This window comes from Gadus chalcogrammus, chromosome 17, assembly GCF_026213295.1.
Source record: "Gadus chalcogrammus isolate NIFS_2021 chromosome 17, NIFS_Gcha_1.0, whole genome shotgun sequence".
Lineage (NCBI taxonomy): Eukaryota > Metazoa > Chordata > Actinopteri > Gadiformes > Gadidae > Gadus > Gadus chalcogrammus.
In genome coordinates, this window is record NC_079428.1 from 7,004,162 (window position 1) to 7,023,412 (window position 19,251).

General features: G+C 45.8%; 1 protein-coding gene across 1 annotated transcript in view; it reads right to left on the reverse strand.

Annotated features, from left to right (window-relative positions):
* Positions 1 to 19,251, reverse strand: part of LOC130370450 (fibroblast growth factor 11-like) — a 68,920-nt gene that overhangs the window by 18,625 nt on the left and 31,044 nt on the right. Inside the window, exons 2-3 of the mRNA XM_056576204.1 lie at positions 13,730 to 13,840; positions 4,055 to 4,158 (exon numbers count right to left, since the gene is read on the reverse strand). Of these exons, the coding sequence (XP_056432179.1) occupies positions 4,055 to 4,158; positions 13,730 to 13,840 (215 nt within the window). The remainder of the gene's footprint in view (positions 1 to 4,054; positions 4,159 to 13,729; positions 13,841 to 19,251) is intronic.

The window sequence follows — 19,251 nt, forward strand, 5'->3', positions numbered from 1 at the left end:
CCTAAAGTCCCTTCATTGGGTGCCCGTGAGTTCTAGAACAGGTTTTTAAAGTTGGTGTTCAAATCACTCAATGGATTAGCGCCCGAATATTTCATACTAACGCTTGTATTGCAATTTAGCACGAAAGGCGCTATATAAATAAAGTTTGATCTGATTTGACTCCTGCTACAAGACTCCTGCTACAGTGGGGGTCGGATTCCGGGAACTTAAGAGGACATCAGCCGCTTTTGATCTGAGCCAAGGGTGAGACACCGGTCAGTTGATTAGGGGGGGCCGTTGGTAGGGCTGCACGATTATTGCCAAAATGATTATCACGATTATTTTGATCAATATTGATATCACGATTATTTACCACGATTATTCATTTGAAAAAAAAAATCATTCGAATTTCTAGCACCCCCTAGTGGTAGGAGCCATACACTGTGCTCTGCGGCAAATTGCCGCCAGGCCTCGCCCCTCCCCCCTTTTTCAGGCTTCGCAGGATGGACTCACGCAGTCGCAGACAGGTGTACCGGGAGCGCTTGGTTTGCTTTGCAGCGGAGGTAGAGCGTATACGGCATGGGCGGGGCTCGTTTCTGTTTTGGTTTTAATTTTTTTGCGGATGCATTATTTAAAAAAAATATCGCGAAAATATCGCGAGAACACTACGTGTCACGGGAGGCCAATATCGTCATTGCGATAAAAATTCGATATATTGTGCAGCCTTAGCCGTTGGGGTAATGGGGGAACTGGCTTTGAACGAAATACCTTATATGGAAGAAACAGAAGATACGGCTTTTGGGCTTTGAGTTAATTTTAGCTGACAGGGATACAGAGGATGAAAAAAGCCATCGTCATATCGTTAAAGGGGTGATATCATGCCTTTTGCTTTAGACTGTTATATGACGTATGCATATGCATACATGTTTTTTACGTCTGCTAAGCTAGCTATATACAGGCATGTAACCCTATTATAGTAGTACCCCCAAATGCAATTATTAACCCTAAAAAAACATGATATGGCGGGATCTTTAAGGGTTATAAGAGCATTGTAAGACCGACCACGGCAGGTGGTGTCAGAGCAGGACGTGGCGAATAGAGGATTATTTAAAATCGGTGCGGGATTCGGCACTCTGTGTTGACCATGTTGTTTTACGGAATCTGAGCCAAATCTTAGATTCCGTCTTAGAGTACCATATTAAGCGCTATATAAAATATAAATTTCATTTATTATTATTATTATTATTATTATTATTATTATTAAATCTTCACAGTGTTTGAGAATGTATTTTTGACATTGAACAGCTTCTTACAACTCAACAACCCTTTTGAAATATCCAAGCCATTCTTGTGCATTGTGTTAAATAGCTCATAGCCACAAAGCTACACAATATTGTCATTGGGCTTCAGGCTACTAATTCAGTACCCAGACAGTGACTTGCACTTTAATGAAGTCTACCTCTCTCTTGTGTTAGACGTTAGAAAGCCTACACGGTTCTCCGTCCCCCGTCTGTTTAGTGCCCAGCTCCGCCACCGCAGGGCACCGTCGGCTACCTGTTCCATCAGAGCAACCACCTCTCTCTCTGAACTCAATTTCACGAGGAACAATAGCAGGGCAGGCAGTCCTAGGTTCCCCTTGCCTCTCGCCCATCTCAGAGGGATTTTCTCAGCCCCATTTCACTCTCAATACAAAGTTTTCTCTCTCTCTCTCTCTCTCTCTCTCTCTCACACTCTCTCTCTCTCTCTCTCTCTCTCTGGGGAGCTTTCCCGCTGTGAAAATGGGTCACCTTTCTTATGTTCGAAAAATGCCTGTGCCGAGAATCACCTCTAAAGCTACCTTTGTGTGTGTGTATGTGTGCGTGTATATATTTGTGTGAGAGAGTGCATGCATGTGTGTTGGTGGATGTTTGCGAGTATGTGCACGTGCGTGCATTTCTGAAATCCACACACACCCTTTCTCAGCGTACCTTTAGTCATCATCGTTTAGGGCTGCAGGAAGAAGGACATTTGTTGGCTAGGTGTGGGCCAGGTCAGGTCAGGTGGCGGGCAGAGAGGCGTCAGAGCACAATGCACGCCAGCAGCCAAGCTTCAAAAGTCACCACGTCCTCAAAAGTGAGTGTTACACAAGTGTGTGTTTGTTTATATGTTTATCTGTGTGTGTGTGTGTTGTCGTGTGTGTACGTGTGTGTGTGTGTGTGTGTGTTTGGGGGAGGGAGTGTGTGTGTGTGTGTGCGTGTACACTAAGGCTGGGGGTAAACGATTATTTATTAAACGATTAATCGGGCGATTATTTTATCGATTAGTCGACTAATCTAATGACTAATTGGACGATTATCTATTTTTCTGTTGCTCGATTAATAAAAACCATAATGTATCTCAAATAAATACCAAAAAAATCGTAATAATATACTTTATTTAATACGGAACCCGTAAAGGGACATGAAAAAAATGTGTGCGTATACTCTCTTGCGCTCCGCCTCCAACTACGAGATGGTTAGTTACATCTTTCCTGCTGTCGGCTCCCAGACCGAGGAGCACAGGTGATACGTTCCCTCCAGGGCCGATGCTCTCTCGGGGGCATGACCCTTCACTTTGACCGACAGTGAGTCTGCTTATAGGTCGGAATATGATGGAATGAAGTGGCCACCGATTCTTGACAGGCTGGGTACTTTATTCTTACACACAACCGGACTCGTTCATGACTTCACTAGACTGACACGCACGCTATCGCTCGCTCTCCTCGCTCGTCCACCTACTTGCTGACGACACACACACACACACACACGCACACACTGCCAGTGATATGCGCACGATATTTCCCCGTGCTCATGAGATACTTTCTCGTGCGCACGAGATACATTCTCATGCGCACGAGATACTTTCTCATGCGCACGAGATACTTTCTCGTTTGAGATGCTCCAACATTGCTGTCGTGCTCTTGTGATATGCCAACTCCATTTGGCAAAGAGTGCAAATCACAATACCTTTCCGTTTAGGACTTAACTTGAAGTATTCCCATACCTTTGATGATTTCATGCGCGGACATTTTCCTTTATTGTGACTTTCGTCCATTTCTCCGTCGAAAATCGTCTACGGAGAAATTTGACGTTGACGAATTGACATCGACGCGTCGCTACAGCTCTAGTGTACACAGGAGAAAGTAAAAACTGGCGGAGGCGAGGATAGTACCACTTAGGTGTTTCTCTCGCTTAAACTTTGCCCAAGCAGCCTCTACGTTGAAAATGTCTTTTCTGTCATGATACAAAAAGGAAGTATTTTTTATCCACACGTTCTCCCAGACTGCAGGTACAGAGCACAGATTACATCAGCACCCCTTTGTGTGTGTTTTTTTGCGTGTGTGTATGTGTGTGTGTGTGTGTGTGTGTGTGTGTGTGTGTGTGGCACAAAAACACAGCTGCTGAAACCCTGTAAGCACTCACATTGATGTCCACACACACACACACACACACACACACACACACACACACACACACACACACACACACACACACACACACACACACACACACACACACACACACACACGACAAAGTAACATGAAGCAGCACAGTTGGTGTCTGGGCCTGGGATGCACTCGTCGATTCAATGCAACCTTCATCACGTGATCACAGCGCGACTCCTTAACTGTCAGGTCGGGGGGGGTCCTAGTTTGTGTCTGACTCCCATCGGAATCCAAGGCGGTGAAACACCTGGCCACAGGTGAGCGGGTGAGCAACATGATCGGATTGCGATCCCCGGCTCCTCCTAGCTGAGTATAGTATTGTATGTAATACTGTTAGGCAGTAGTGTAAAGCGCTTAGGGTGGCCATTGGCAATGCTGTATAAATGCAAGTATTTGTGCGGGAAACTGTAATCCTACAACATAGATGCGGCCACAGAGTTGGCCTTCAAGTGTCGAGTTCTTACGTCAGACCTGTGTTCCTATCGGACTCATCGGATCACAAACGTGAACGACGAGTGTAACCCAGGCCTTTGTGACTTCCACAATAACAGTTTGAGGACGGAGAATTGTAAACGAGAACACACACACACACACGCAGGATGAGAGGCGTACCGAGGTGTAGAGGTAGCCCTCGCTGTTCATGGCCATGTAGAGTCCTGTCTTGGTGCTCTGGATGGCCACGATGCGCAGGCCCACAGGAATCAAGTTGAACTGCACTGCGGACACAAAGGGGGAGAAAAGGGAAGGAGACAAGGAGGCCATGAATGAACCAATCACATTTCATTCAGCCTCTTCTTCAGTTAAATATTATATTTTACCAAACATATGCAGAATACAGTATCAAAGGTACTTTTGTACTCAATGGAACAGACTAAGTTAACTTCAGCGCAGGCCGGTAAAAAAAACGAATTTAAACGAGAAGACAGAAGCGAGTGAATTCTCCAGGGAGAATGTCCAAAGGAACGATGCGTCAGGATCGGGTTTCCAAGATCTATGGAGGCATGAGCTTCGGTTGGTGCCAAGATCGATTGGATTGTGAAATCCTGCCGAAGTAATGGATAGAGCACGATTCATCAGCGGCGGTAGGGGGTTTGGAGAGGGGTGGATGTTGACAAACCAAATCAACGCCAACACAACATAAAGAAATCCACAACAACTGGGACCACCGTGACAGCAGAAAGAGAGAAAGTGATTCATGGTGATACGTTTTCTGAACAGAGGAGGGTCTGAAGGGGAGCAGACACAGACGCCATGAGGGAACCACGCCCGTTTCTTCAGCTATTGCTTTGGCTATTGGACGTCAGATGATGTGCCGTACTTCAGTGACATATAACCTTTTTACAGACGTAAATGCAGTTAATACATGCAAAAAAGAACGTCTGTAATAGGCCGAATCGGAGGCAGAAGTTAAAATAATATAAATAAAGAAAAAGTATTGTTGCGATACGTCCAATTTGTTGACTCATGGCAACACTGGCCTGTTTCAGCCAGTTTTGACAATCAAAAATGTTGGCATGCATCCAAATGTTGGCATGCAAAATTGGCTCGATGCAGATTGAAAAACAACTGTCTCCTTACATATCCCTCTTTCTCCCTCTTTTCCCTCCTCCATCTCCCTCGTTCTGTCGCCTCCTACCCTTCCTTTCCCATCTTCCAGGGCTGGCTTCTGTTTGCACGATCGATCTTTGAATCTCAACCAGTCGCTTTGGCAAATGAACAAGGTGTCACCGAAGACCATAGGGCTTGGAAGACAAATAGAGCTCTCTTCCTCTCTTTCTATCTCTTCGTTCCACCCCTTTTTTATGGTGTCTGTCCCTTTTGTGCAGCGTTTTATAGCACATATGTACTCGCAGAAAATATCAATTCGGCTAACCTTGTGCCAACACACACACACACACACACACACACACACACACACACACGCACACACAATCAGACACACACACACACACACACACACACACACAATCAGACACACACACACACACACAATCAGACACAAACACAATCAAACAAACAAACGCACACACACACACAATCACACACATTATATTCTCAGTCCATTTTGTAGGCCCTTCTACTAAATCTTAACACGTCTACTTTCTGTTGTGTTTCTATAACCCTCTACCCCCCCACCTCCTCCCTGTCTCCCTTTCCCTCTCTCTCCCTGGTTTTGTTTGACTCTCGTCTGTGCTGGGGGAGAAGAGAATGTGTCACTAAGCTGGGCTCTGTCTCTGTCTCGTTGGTTGCGGTTGGGGCTGCGTTTGTTGTCTCTTGATCAAACTGTGGAGGGTTACGATGTGATAGGAGACCACTTTATAAGAGGGGGAAACTTATAAGAAGGAAAGAAAAAAAGAAAAAAAACGAAAGACATGAAAAGAAAACCCCCTTGTGCTTTCACTTCAATTCTGCCTCCTCCTCTTCATCTCTCTCCCACGCCTCCTCTCCCGCACTCTGTCCCTCCCCCTTACTTGTATTTTACTTCATCTTTCCACCGCCTCCTCATCTCACATACAATATTCTCTCTCTCTCTCTCTCTCTCTCTCTCTCTCTCTCTCTCTCTCTCTCTCTCTCTCTCTCTCTCTCTCGTCAGAGGAGGACTGCAGGATGAATAAAAAAACGTCTTGTGATCGTGAGACTAAAGAAGCCAGGGGGAGGAGAGCGAGGGAGAGAGAAAGAGTGAGAGAGAATGGAAAAGAGCGAGAGAGACGAAGGTGGCAGATGAGAAAGATAATGAGAGAGAACTGCAAGAAAAAAAGTTTCCTGAGGTTGTTGATGAGGATCAACGCCATGAGTCAATGTGAGGATTGGAGGACGATGAGGATTTAGACATATGCTGTCGCGCTGCTGTGTGTGTGTGTGTGTGTTTGTTTGACTACTGCAGTGCAGCAATGTCGCACACTTGTGTGTGTGTGCCACAAGGAGGGGATTTGCCTCTAAATGTAGCGTCCTGTTTTAGTTATAGTGCGGCGCATGCTTAATAGAACACCTTGGGGGTGGGGGGGGGGGGATCTAAAAAAAGTGGTTAATTTGTGTTTGGCTGCTCTAGAAAGTAGATGAGGTTACAGGGGGAAATAATGCACCCCCTCGGGAAAAAAAATTACTAAAACTAACATACTAAAATCCTTCCGTGTTGGATGTCTAATAATTCACTTCCATTTGACCCATTTCTTCTGGTCTAGGCAGAGCAGGCGAAACGCCATGTGTCAACGTGCAGGGGGTGGGGGGGTGATGCCATGCAGCCATGCAGCTCAGTGCCAAATGTGAACTTTCTGGGCCGTCGGTGGCCCAGTGTGACATTAACTAGTGCTAAGTAAAGTGTGTGTGTGTGTGTGTGTGTGTGTGTGTGTGTGTGTGTGTGTGTGTGTGTGTGTGTGTGTGTGTGTGTGTGTGTGTGTGTGTGTGTGTGTGTGTGTGTGTGTGTGTGTGTTAGTGATGGGTCGTTTGCGAACAAATCATTTCGAAGGAACGACTCTTTAACAAGAACGAACCGACCTGATGCCACGGTTCAGTTCTCTCTCGTACGTATCTATCGTTCGTTCTCCCAGACTCGACTCCCACTACCGGGAACGCGACTGAACGGTGAAACGATTCTGAACGATTCTTCTTGGCGAACTGACCGACGCGAACTGAATCAAGGAAAATAATCATGAAATCCGTCACTATTATAGTGTGTGTGTGTTTGTGTGTCTGTGTGTATGTGTTTGTGTGTCCGTTTTTTTCATCAGTAGAAAGAGAAACAACAATTTATCGCTGTACGGTAAGGATGTTAATTGAACCAAGTGGCAAGAAGTATCTATAATTGCTAGGATAACCCATTCCTTGTATACAACAAAAATAGCGAGGATAAAATGCTATAAGCACTATTTTTAAGTGCGTACATTAAGTGCCAGGACGTCCAAACATACAATAAGTCCGTAAGAGGGGTGTCCTAGGATTAAGGAGGAGGGGGTGATTTGGGGCAACGAGGGAGGCTATGCACAGTCCAGGTGAACACCGAACAGGTGAGTCTTGTGTCTCTTGTGGAGGCTGAGCGACTCTGCGGTCCTGACGCCGGCTGGGAGCTCGTACCACCACGGTGTTGACTAAACAGAAGAGTTTGAATTGTTAATTCGAGCACAAAGGTATAGGTATATCTCATTTTGGTAGTATCAATATGGAGAGTGTTTACATACAGTATATCTGGTTCATAACTGGACTCCATGACTTGAACTACAGGTCCACCTAGCAAAGTGCACTTGTTTCTAGTGAGGTAGTGCTTCGTACAGCATTGGTTTATCACTGGTATGCCAGTAGTGACCCAGAATAGACTATAATAACTACTCTGTTCAGCAAGATTTTCCTCAAAGTAGAGGGATGTGATGTGTATTTTACAAGAACAGCGTCGAGCAGAAATAACTTGAATCACCGCCATTAATTTCAGTCTTTGTGACTGGTTTAGTCTATAGTTGATTATCCCAGCGGCAGATCGTTCCTCAAACCATCAGCGTTTTCTGGGGACAAACAGCTTGAAAACAACAGGGAGAGAAGAGAGAAAAAAACAAAACATCTCTCCCCCTACACCCATTTCTTCTTGCTCCCTTCATCTCTCCGCAATCCTCTGGTCTGAAAAGCCTTTGTCTGTCGACTTACAAAAAACTGGAGTTGATTTATGATATCGTGTTAGGATGCTTTGACAGAATGAATTCCTTAGCATGGGTGTACTGGAGGGATGGAACCCCTCAGCCTGGCCGTGTGAATGCCTCGCTCTACCAGCGGAGCCAGACAGTAATACATTACTTTTGATTAACTTTTCAACGGTTCTGTTCTCAAGTGTTGAACGTTTTAGTGTACCACATTACACTAGAGAGAGAGAGAGAGAGAGAGAGAGAGAGAGAGAGAGAGAGAGAGAGAGAGAGAGAGAGAGAGAGAGAGAGAGAGAGAGAGAGAGAGAGAGAGAGAGAGAGAGAGAGAGAGAGAGAGAGAGGAGAGAGAGAGAGAGAGAGAGAGAGAGAGAGAGAGAGAGAGAGAGAGAGAGAGAGAGAGAAATGTAACCTCTTTCATTAAACCTGTTTCCCACTCTGGTATCTGGATGTCAATGGCAGGAGACACACACACACACACAACACAAGCATACAATAACATCCCAATCACACATGCTTAAGCGCAATTGTCACTTCTGCATGTTCTGGTATAAACTCAAGATCGTCATGCTGATAAATGTATCTATATCTATCTATGTATCAAAGTGGCCCACATGCACACACAACGGCAGAGCGCTCAACGGTACACATAGCACCCGTTCCCCATCTCTTTCCTCCGACGTTGTGCACATTCAACTCACGAAAATCAAACATACACATTCTGTCTCCCGTTTCTCCTTCTTGTCCTCCAGATGATATCCGCTTCACATCGCTCCCAGCCGAGTTACGTAAGCCGCTGGACGGGGGGGCATGGGGGGGGGTGTTGGCCAGCCTACCAGCTCCCCCTGACCTCCCACCAGCGGGGGGGGGGGGGGAGATAGTGCGCTGATGGAGGGGGCCGTCAACCCAATGCCAGCTGCTTCTCCCTCCAACACACGCACACACATGCGCACACACAACTGCGTCCCCTCTCCCGTCTCATCACGTATTCGGGCGTCCCATTTGTTTCTCCACCTCTCCCCACCTCCCTCCATGATGCAAGGACGCTTCACTGATCATCACTTTCATACACCTTTACCTGCGGGATCCTCCCCCCTCTTGCCGCGATGCGGAAGAAGAGGGTAGCAGGCAGCGATGCGTTTGTAAAAACAGAATAACTCGTTTGCAACAAACCTTTTGTGACGATACAGCAGGGAGTGACGGGAGCAGAGGGAATAATTAGGCATGACGACCTTAGCACGGGTGCGGATGATTAGTTGGTGTCCGGTGAGGAAACATTTAAGGGATTTTGCTGATGCTTTTATCCAAAGCGACTTACAACGATTCCTTCACACAATCGCACACCGACGGTAGTGTTTCAACAGGGCGACAGCCAGCTCAACTGAAGCAGTCAGTCAGACAACTCGACACTTAGCTAGGAGGAGCCGGGGATCGAACTAGCAACCTTCCGGTTACCAGTCAACCCGCTCAACCTCCCGATCTAATGCCGCCCCCCTCAGCACCGTGCGTGGCCGAAGCCGAGCGCCTAGAACAGCTGGTGTGCAGGATACAAGAGCTGGGTGGATGCAGGTCGGAGGGCTGCTCTGATACGACAGGACGTCTCTGTTGAAGTGAACAATTAGTGCGGTAGTGGAGCTGTAAAACACCTGGCAAAGCGCTGGGGACCCTCAGCCAAATGAACCTCCTCCCCATCCATCCTCCAAGGCCTCTCTACCGAATGGATCAATTAGAGGGGAAGGAGGGAGGAGCAGAGACAGGAGAGGCAGGGGATGGGTGTGAAGGGAGTAGGATGGTCCAGATGAATTGTTAGATGGATGGATTTATGCGGGCTGGATGGCTATTGAGCAGTCAACTTGCACTTTCAAATCATTTTTCCCCCGGCAACTGTGTGTGTGTGTGTGTGTGTGTGTGTGTGTGTGTGTGTGTGTGTGTGTGTGTGTGTGTGTGTGTGTGTGTGTGTGTGTGTGTGTTTGTGTGCACCACTGTCAGTAGACCAACTGTCTGACTATTGTGGTAGACGTGGCTTATTTCCCTGCGTAATGCAAGTGTGTGTGTGTGTGTTTGCGTTTACAGCCTAGTCGTACAGTTACACACACACACACACACACACACACACACACACACACACACACACACACACACACACACACACACACACACACACACACACACACACACACACACACACACACACACACACACACCTGTACTGCCTCCTATACCAGTAGATATATGTGAGTCAGGCTGCCCCAGGCAGTGAGTCAGCACGACAGGAAGCAGTCAGTCATTCACACAGCCGGTCAACAAGTACGGTGCTAGGAATCCAAACCGCCGCTTTGTGCTCCATTATTAATCCCATTGGCTGCTGATCTAGACCTTTCTGTGGCCTCCTTAGCATACGCCGCCGCAGTGAGGCGCATAATTACTGCATTCCCACAGAAACCCACCGAGACCGCCCCCTGCTGGAGGTCAGGGGAGGTCAGGGTGCCCTCTCCCTCTCTCCCTGGGCGGCACGCTCAAAGCTCGCAACACACCTGCTCGGTTCGTTCAGCCAACATGGAAACAGGAACAACATTGATTTGATGTTGATGTTGTTGAGTTGATGTTCCTGTTATGTTTCAGCGTCCTGTACACAACTGTTTTGAAAATTAGCTTGGAAGGTGGAGATGTGTGTGTGTGTCTGTGTGTGTGTGTGTGTGTGTGTGTGTGTGTGTGTGTGTGTGTGTGTGTGTGTGTGTGTGTGTGTGTGTGCGTGTGTCTGTGCATGTGCATGAATGTGTGTGTGTGTCAAAGAAAATGGGCATGAAGGGGCAGGCTTGCATCTCTGAGATTGCTGAGGATAAGTTGGACGGTAGATATCGCGGTGTGTGTCGATAGCAGGGGATCTTGGGCTGACTGGATCCGCCTTGGTAGAAAGCTTGCATTCTCACACTACAGAGGATAGGCCTTTCAGCCAAATACACACACACACACACACACACACACACACAGACACACAGACACACACACACACACACACACACACACACACTGACCCTATTCAACATCCTGATGATTGATACTCCAATACAATGATGTCAATCACTCTCACCACCACATCCCGCCAACACCGCAATGAATACATAATCTAGCTAGGAAAGTACAAGATTCATGACTTCTCCACAACTTAACTGAGAGTCTCTCTCTTCCCCACTTGCTCTTTCTCTCGCTCTCATTCTTGTGCTCGGTATCTTTCCCACCCTCTCTCTTTCTCTGAAAACCCCATTCAACGCAGTCACAGGGACGGCCACAGTTACAGCACAGATGTAAGGAAAGTGCACACACACACACACACACACGCACAGACACATGCACGCACACACGCACACACACACACGCACACATGCACACACGCACGCACACACACACACAGAGACACACGGGTAAACACGGTAATGCTATTTTCCCATACGTCCTAATCTATGCCATTCGCGTTTTCAGGGCAAAGAAACACTTAACAATAACAATAACGAGGATCACACCTGTGATTCAGATGCTTTGTCGAGGGCTCAACAAAAAACAATTTGCCTTGATAATCTGATACGTACATCAGCATGTGCACATTAACTAAGGACATTCATATCAATTGTCGGAGTACATATTTTTCGCGGCCAGAAGAGAAACACTAAGAAATCTCTATGGCACCCAAAAAAAAACAGCTGCGCCTACAAAGGTGAGAAGGATGGGAGGGAGGGTGCTGCTTTAAACGACAGGACAGTAGTTAATAACTACTTAGGACCAGCGCGTGCTCCTCGTATGCAGAAGAAGAATGATCCTCATCATCATCATCATCATCATATTCTCCCACTAGGCGCGTTAGTGGCCTTTGGGGGCTCCTGCTTGAACCTGTGGTCCAGCAGTCCCAGGAACTGTGTTCTCTTCATCATCATTCCCCTGGCCTGCCGAACATCCATGTCCAGCAGCCTCTCTATCCCAGTCCAAATCTGTCTTGGCATCCTCGGGTCCAATATAACCTGTTTCCGTAGTTTGCTAATGTCCAGTTCACATACATGACCTACATATTTAGTATGTTGTAGTTAGCATGTATCCTATGTATCCTAACATAGTCCGGCTCTCTACCCTGCCTGGTGGGGTTCCCTGCGGTCCGTTACATAACACACTGTGTCCGACCGCAGCGCGGCCATGACGAGGCAGGCAGCTGTGGAGTCACTGAGGCACGGCGTAATGATGGCAGACGGACAGGTCAGACAGACGGACGGAGGGACGGACAGACGGATAAGATGGGTCAGAGGGAGCGACGGCATGTGGAAGGACAGACGGATGGATCAGAGAGAGCGACAGGATGGAGACGGACAGACAGGCCGATGGGTCAGAGAAAGCGACAGGATGTTGACGGATAGACGGACGGCTGTGGCGGGGACACTTGGGGATGATTCACGGGTCAAACAGGGAGAGGGACAGCCAGACAGACAGACAGTCAGTCAGTGGACAGCAGACGGCAGACAGACAGACAGTCGGGCAGGAGTGGGCAGATGGTGACTAAGCGGATGATCAGCGGATGACATTGGCAAACACAGAACTGTGGAGAGCATCGCTCACCAGTGGCACCGTGAGACTAAATGATTATGATACATAAAAAGAATACCACAACACAGCAAACAGGACGGTTGTACACAAGCATGTCAGCAAAGAGTATGTGTGTGTGTGATTTACTCTCTCTCCCTGTCACGTTCTGTCTGCAATCCATCTGTCCGTCCGTCCGTCACTATCTATCTATCTATCTATCTATCTATCTATCTATCTATCTATCTATCTATCTATCTATCTATCTATCTATCTATCTATCTATCTATCTATCTATCTATCTATCTATCTATCTATCTATCTATCTATCTATCTATCTATCTATCTATCCCCCTCTGTCTGTCTGTCTGTCTGTCTGTCTGTCTGTCTGTCTGTCTGTCTGTCTGTCTGTCTGTCTGTCTGTCTGTCTGTCTGTCTGTCTGTCTCTTGCAAAGCGTGCAATAACGCCAACCACTCTGGAAGCTAAGTCTATTTTATACGGTTTCGAGTTTGTGTGTGTGTTTGTGTGTCTTTGGGCATCAGACAGACCTTGAAAACAAGTGTGCTGGCTTGTACAACTACAGAATAAAATCGGATGAAAAAGCTTTTGAGGAAAGTAATGAATAAACACAGTTTGTTTATGTATGCAAAAAGAAACCTCCATGGCCGACCACAAAAAACCTCCAGCTCTGAGACACACACACCCTCTGTGAAGCTGTGTGTACGGCTGTACGCGTAGTACTCTGTGTGGGTAAAGTGCTCAAGTTCAAAGCAACATCAGCATGTGTATGTGAGTGAGTGTGTCTGCGTGCTCCTGCATAAGTGTGTGTGTGTGTGTGTGTGTCTTAACGGGCGTGTGTGTGTGTGTGTGTGCGTGCGTGTGTGTCTGACCATGCATGGGTGTGTGTGTGTGTGTGTGTCTGATGATCATGTGTGCATGTTTGTGTCAGTGTGTGTGTGTGTGTGTGCGTGTGCGTGCACATGTGTCTGACCATGTGTGTGTGTGTGTCTGATCAGGCATGTGTGCATGTTTGTGTGTGTGTGTCTGTGTGAGTTTGCGTGCATGTCAGTCGGACCATGCATGTGCGTTTGCGTGCCTTACAGAAGGAGCTGCCTTCGTCCTTTGTGCCTTCCATGGTGCCATCGGGAAGCATCTGCAGGTAGAAGCCGTGGCGGCAGTATAGCCGCGTGACCACGCCCTTCAGCTGGGGCTCTGGGGAGAGGGGGGGGGGGGGGGGGGGGAGAGGTTAGTGCACGAGGCCACCGCAGATGTGCACGTTCACACACAGTGAGCGTAATTCAGCATGCAATGTGGAATGCGGTCATTGGCAAATGTGTGCACTGGGCTTTATACATTTTGAACATTGGAGACATTTTTGTGGTTTAAGTATCCTTACTAACCCAGAACCTTCCAACACACACGGGGCCACAGGGAGATGTAGGGGTTCAGGGAGACGCAGGGGTTCAGGTGAACCTCCCCTGGTGGGAGGGAAGGCTTAACCAAACAGGCAGCTGGTTTTGAAATTTACTCTGTCCTTTCACTCAAACACTGTGTGTGTGTGTATGTGTGTTTCTGTGTGTGTGTGTGTGTGTGTGTGTGTGTGTGTGTGTGTATGTGTGTTTCTGTGTGTGTGTGTGTGTGTGTGTGTGTTCGCTTTGTGTGTCAGCGGTGGCCTTCAAAGGATTGATGGGACCTCGATGCAAACTCTCTCTGCAAGTTAACAGAAGGAAAACAATGTGTGTGAGCGTGTGTGTGCGTGCGTGTATGTATGTGTGTGAGCACAGAACATTCATGTGTGCGCTTGTGTAGGTGAAAAATTGCTTCTGACTCAAATGCCACCTTTATTTTATCCTTGGCCTGTCATTTACATACATCACAGTGATCGGGGGGAAGAAATCTACACCTCTCGCTCTCTTCCAGAACTCGTTGTTTGACTCATACTTAACATTTGTTTGGGCTATGTATTCGTCTATTGACTTTGAATTTCTGTTTACTTTTCTATGAAGTTAAAATTATCAATTGACTAAATAAAGACAGGGATGAATAACAAAAGTCGCCATGGCTTCATTGTCTCGTGGTAGTTTGTTGTAATCCATTGCTCAATAACGTAGGCAATGTAATCCTTATAGTTGCCGAGCTCGAATCAGACCGCGGTATGTCGGTAAAAAGAGTGAACACTGTTCACAAGAGTGAACAGTGAACACAACTTTAAACATATTTTAGCAATTCGTAACTGGTTATGTTAGCCCTGCTCAAGCCAACCCCATGCTCTCAATCCGTACAGGTCTAGTTCAAACAGATGTATGGGTGTGGATTAAGTTTTTAAATGTAACACGTATGGTCATTGGTCACCTTTGAATGAGCTAACACTGACGTGGGGGTTTGTGTGAGTGAAGCCATCATTCAGGTCTTAAACAACCCTTCCATGTGTGTGTATGAGAGATGGAGCCAATACGGCATCCGGCAAAGCGCAAATAGTGGGATTTCCAGAATATGTATTTTATACAAATATTAAAAGAATTATTTGTGTTCGGGAAGTATGTTTTGGTTCATTGGCTGGAACAATTATTATTGGGCGGGTATATACAATATGGGCTGGTTTTGAAAGACACTGGGGGGATCATTGAGATTATTTTTACAAACATCAATCAATACCAATAGACGTGAGGTTGACGTTTCGATTTGACCCAATAACGTTTGTATTAAGGGGTGGGAGATGAGCACCTGTCCGATGGTAATTAGGGGCGAGGCCAAAATACTTTCACTTATACCTCCCTGCTAGTTGTTGGGGAGAATTGGTTAATCTACGTAATTGTCAAGCTGGTGTTGACTGGACATAGTTCTCTGGTTTATGTTCTTTAAGTTCTTGAAAGATGATTTCAAGTTGATGTTATCCATCATCATCTTCTTCTGATCATTTTCTGCATGACTATTTTGAGGATTATTTCATTTCAGCTCATTTACCTAACATACATTTTCTGTGGCTGTGTCCACGCACACGGTGTGTGTGTGTGTGTGTTTGTGTGTGTGAGTGAGACTATGTGTGTGTGTGTGTGTGTGTGTGTCTTTCTGTGTGTGTGAGTTTGAGATAGCGTGAAGTACCTTGTGTACAACCTAACGTTATAGCTATTACATAAATTAGGTTGCATCAGGGGTTTATTGTTCTTACCCATTGGTCTTTTACAAGCCTATTTGGTGTGTTGTGTAATTTCATTGAGGTAAGACACATTGCTGCTGTCATTGTGCTCTGTACATTGACCTTATGAGGTGTACATGCATGTGTGTGAGAGATATATGAAAGATGTTCCTTGTCTACCAAATAACGTCATAGTTAATAATTAGGTTGCATTTAGGTGTGTCTTTGTGTATTTGCCCTTGCAAAATTGCATGTGGTTGATCCGTTTACTGGCCTTATACGTTTTGGAAGGATTTTTGGCTGATTGGGTGGTTTTTAGACTGTAGTTTGGCTGGAAATTGCCAATCCGATCGGGCAACACTGGACAGGAATACAGGAGCGTGGGGGGGAGAGAGGGCATAGCCGACTGAATAGTAGTAATGCAGGCATATTAAAATTGAAGCAGAACGTAGTACATTGATGCACCACTGTGTTGTTTCTGATCCGTTTTCTTTTTACCTTAACCGGTTTGCCGAGTTTATAATAACATTACTTCTCTTCTCTGTTCCTGTTGGAACCTGCACTGTGTGAATCTCTAAGCTGTATGTATTGCTCTGGCAGTGTAGTTAGTTCCCCTACCCGCTGTGCTCATTGCAGCCTGGGTGTCACCAATAAGAACGCTTATTTGACCCGGAGTACATTAGGCTAGCATTCCCTAGTTAGCCTTTTTCTTGTTTGTTTTATATTCTGTCTTTTCAGCGTCCTCCAATTAGGGCAATTTGCTGGGGGGGGGGGGGGGGGTTCATAGTGTTCACAGTCATTTATCAGTTAGAGTTTAGTTTATTGGTTCGAGTGTGGATTTGGAACTGAATATTAGTTTTGAAATGACTTTCTCTTCAGGTATTTTTATGGTTTTACATTTACGTTAAACATACACCTTTATTGGGTTTATGAAGGCAATAAACCAATATTACTGTGCTGTTCTGATGTTTATTTGGTGAAAGGGAGGCCTTTAGTGGTCAACTTTTAACGCAATGTTTTTGTAGTAGCAGTCTTGCCGTAGTTCGACGATGCATGGTGAAGCATGCATCGTCGTATTTTTCTCTTTTATATTGGTTGGCCAGAAAACACGTTTGCCTGCAAGTCCATGTCATACAGTTATCTTGACATGGAATTAAGTTCGTTCAGAATGTATATTTTGATCCTTTATGCTAATCGCTAGCATCTTAATGTAATTTCCCATAGACGTTAGCCCTAAGCTAAAGAATGTGATATTTGTTTGTTATGAAACGTTTTAAACTGACAATATATGAATATTGTTCTTGAACGTCTGTATGAGATACTGAAAGATGTATTTTGCATCTGTCCAGTTTTACAGTGCTTCCTGAGTAAAGTTTGGAAAGGAAACCAGCTGCTTCATTCTTTATGAGGGAAAACTGTTGCTATCTGCCGAGCTGATGTACCGGGCTAGACCGCGCCACACACTCAGCGAAGCGGGGGCAGGACAACTACATTTGAAGGTAGGATTGGCGGTACCTTGCAATGATTGGACAAAATGTTGCCTTTTCCTACACATACATACACACAAGCAAACACATATTCACACACACACACACACACAAAAAAAATCAGACACACACACACACACACACACACACACACACACACACACACACACACACACACACACACACACACACACACACACACACAGTCACACACACACACAGTCACACACACACACAGTCTCACACACCCACACACAGTCACACACACAGTCACACACACACACACACAGTCACACACACACACACACACACACACACACACAGTCTCACACACACAGTCTCACACACACACACACACACACACACACACACACACACACACACACACACACACACACACACACTAGGGATGGGCAAAATGATTCTTTTCCGGGAACTAGTTCTTTCAGTTCAGTTCACTATAACGATTCGTTTATTTGATTCGTTCGTTTTGATTCGTTCGTTAAGTCAGATTACATCTTAAAAAATAAATAAATAAATAAATAAAAATGTATAATTATTTCTTTTTTTGAATTGGTCGTGGGTCCGGATAGGGCCGTCAAGACCGCAGTCCGCCGTTTGGAGATGCCTGCTATATAGTATGTCGAACGTCCCACCAATATTTATACCACTTGCTTACTCTCTATATTTCATTCATGGTTTTACATTTATAATTGTATTTTACTTTACATTTAATTCTTCATTGTTCAGGCATTACAGAACTTGCATGGTCATAAATAAAAAATAAGAACTGCAGTTTAATTTCTTTGTTTGTTCTTAAATTGACGTAGAATGGAGCAAAGACTCCTGGGATTGGGAAATGCGTTTATCCAATAAACAGATGGAGGTCAAGTCTATTTTCGAAAAAATGTAGGGGGATATACGAGTCGAATGGTATGACCCAAGATACGTCAGAGAGAGAAAGCGCGCATATTCGACGGTACCGCCTTGTCATTGGTTTACCCAGGTGCCATTCCAACACCATTGCTACCTCTCATTGGCTGAATCTTTGAGGAAGTTGTAGACTCAATCAATATAAGTCGCGGGGAGACGGAGCTCTGTTCGTTTGTATATTTTATTTACGTGACCATATGTTTGGTTGATGTTAAAAAAAAAGAATCAAAGAACCAGTTCTTCTTGTTTTGGGGAACCAGTTCTTGTCGTTCACGTTCGGGATTCGTTCGTTGTAACGAATCAGTCGCGACCGACACATCCCTAACACACACACACACACACACACACACACCGTCACACAAACTATCATTCCCCTTACTGTGTATCCAACCCCCGGCCCCTCAGAAGGCCCTTACTTACCCACTCCCTTTCACCAGACATGATTTATCTCCTAATCAATACTTTTATTTACCCCTTCATATTCTTTTGAAACTTGTCCTGCTTGCTTTGAGTTTGCACTCTCACCGCTTCAGGGATCACTTACTCCCTTCCCTTGCCTCTCTGCAACTCTCTCTCTCTCTTGCTCTGTCTCTTTCTTTATGTAACTTTATGTAACCTCTCTTTCTCTCTCTCTCTCCCTCGCTCTGCAGATTGGATCTATGTAAGTGTGAAGCCATGTATCAAACAATCACCATGGGATATTCATTACCCACCTCAAACTCCTCTGATATGAGAGAGAGAGAGAGAGAGAGAGAGAGAGAGAGAGAGAGAGAGAGAGAGAGAGAGAGAGAGAGAGGAGAGGAGAGAGAGAGAGAGAGGGAGAGGGAGAGGGAGAGGGAGAGGGAGAGGGAGAGGGAGAGGGAGGGGGAGAGAGGGAGAAGGAGAAAATCCGCATGGGTGCAATTTGTTAAAAATGAAAGATATGTACAAATTTGCGTGTTCCTTTGTGCGCATATATGTGTTTGTGTCTGTCAGTGTATATGTGGGTTTATGTCTGTAAGTCTGTGTGTTTGTTTGTGTGCCATTCTGTGTTTGTGTGTGTGCGAATTTGTGTGTGTGAGAGCGTG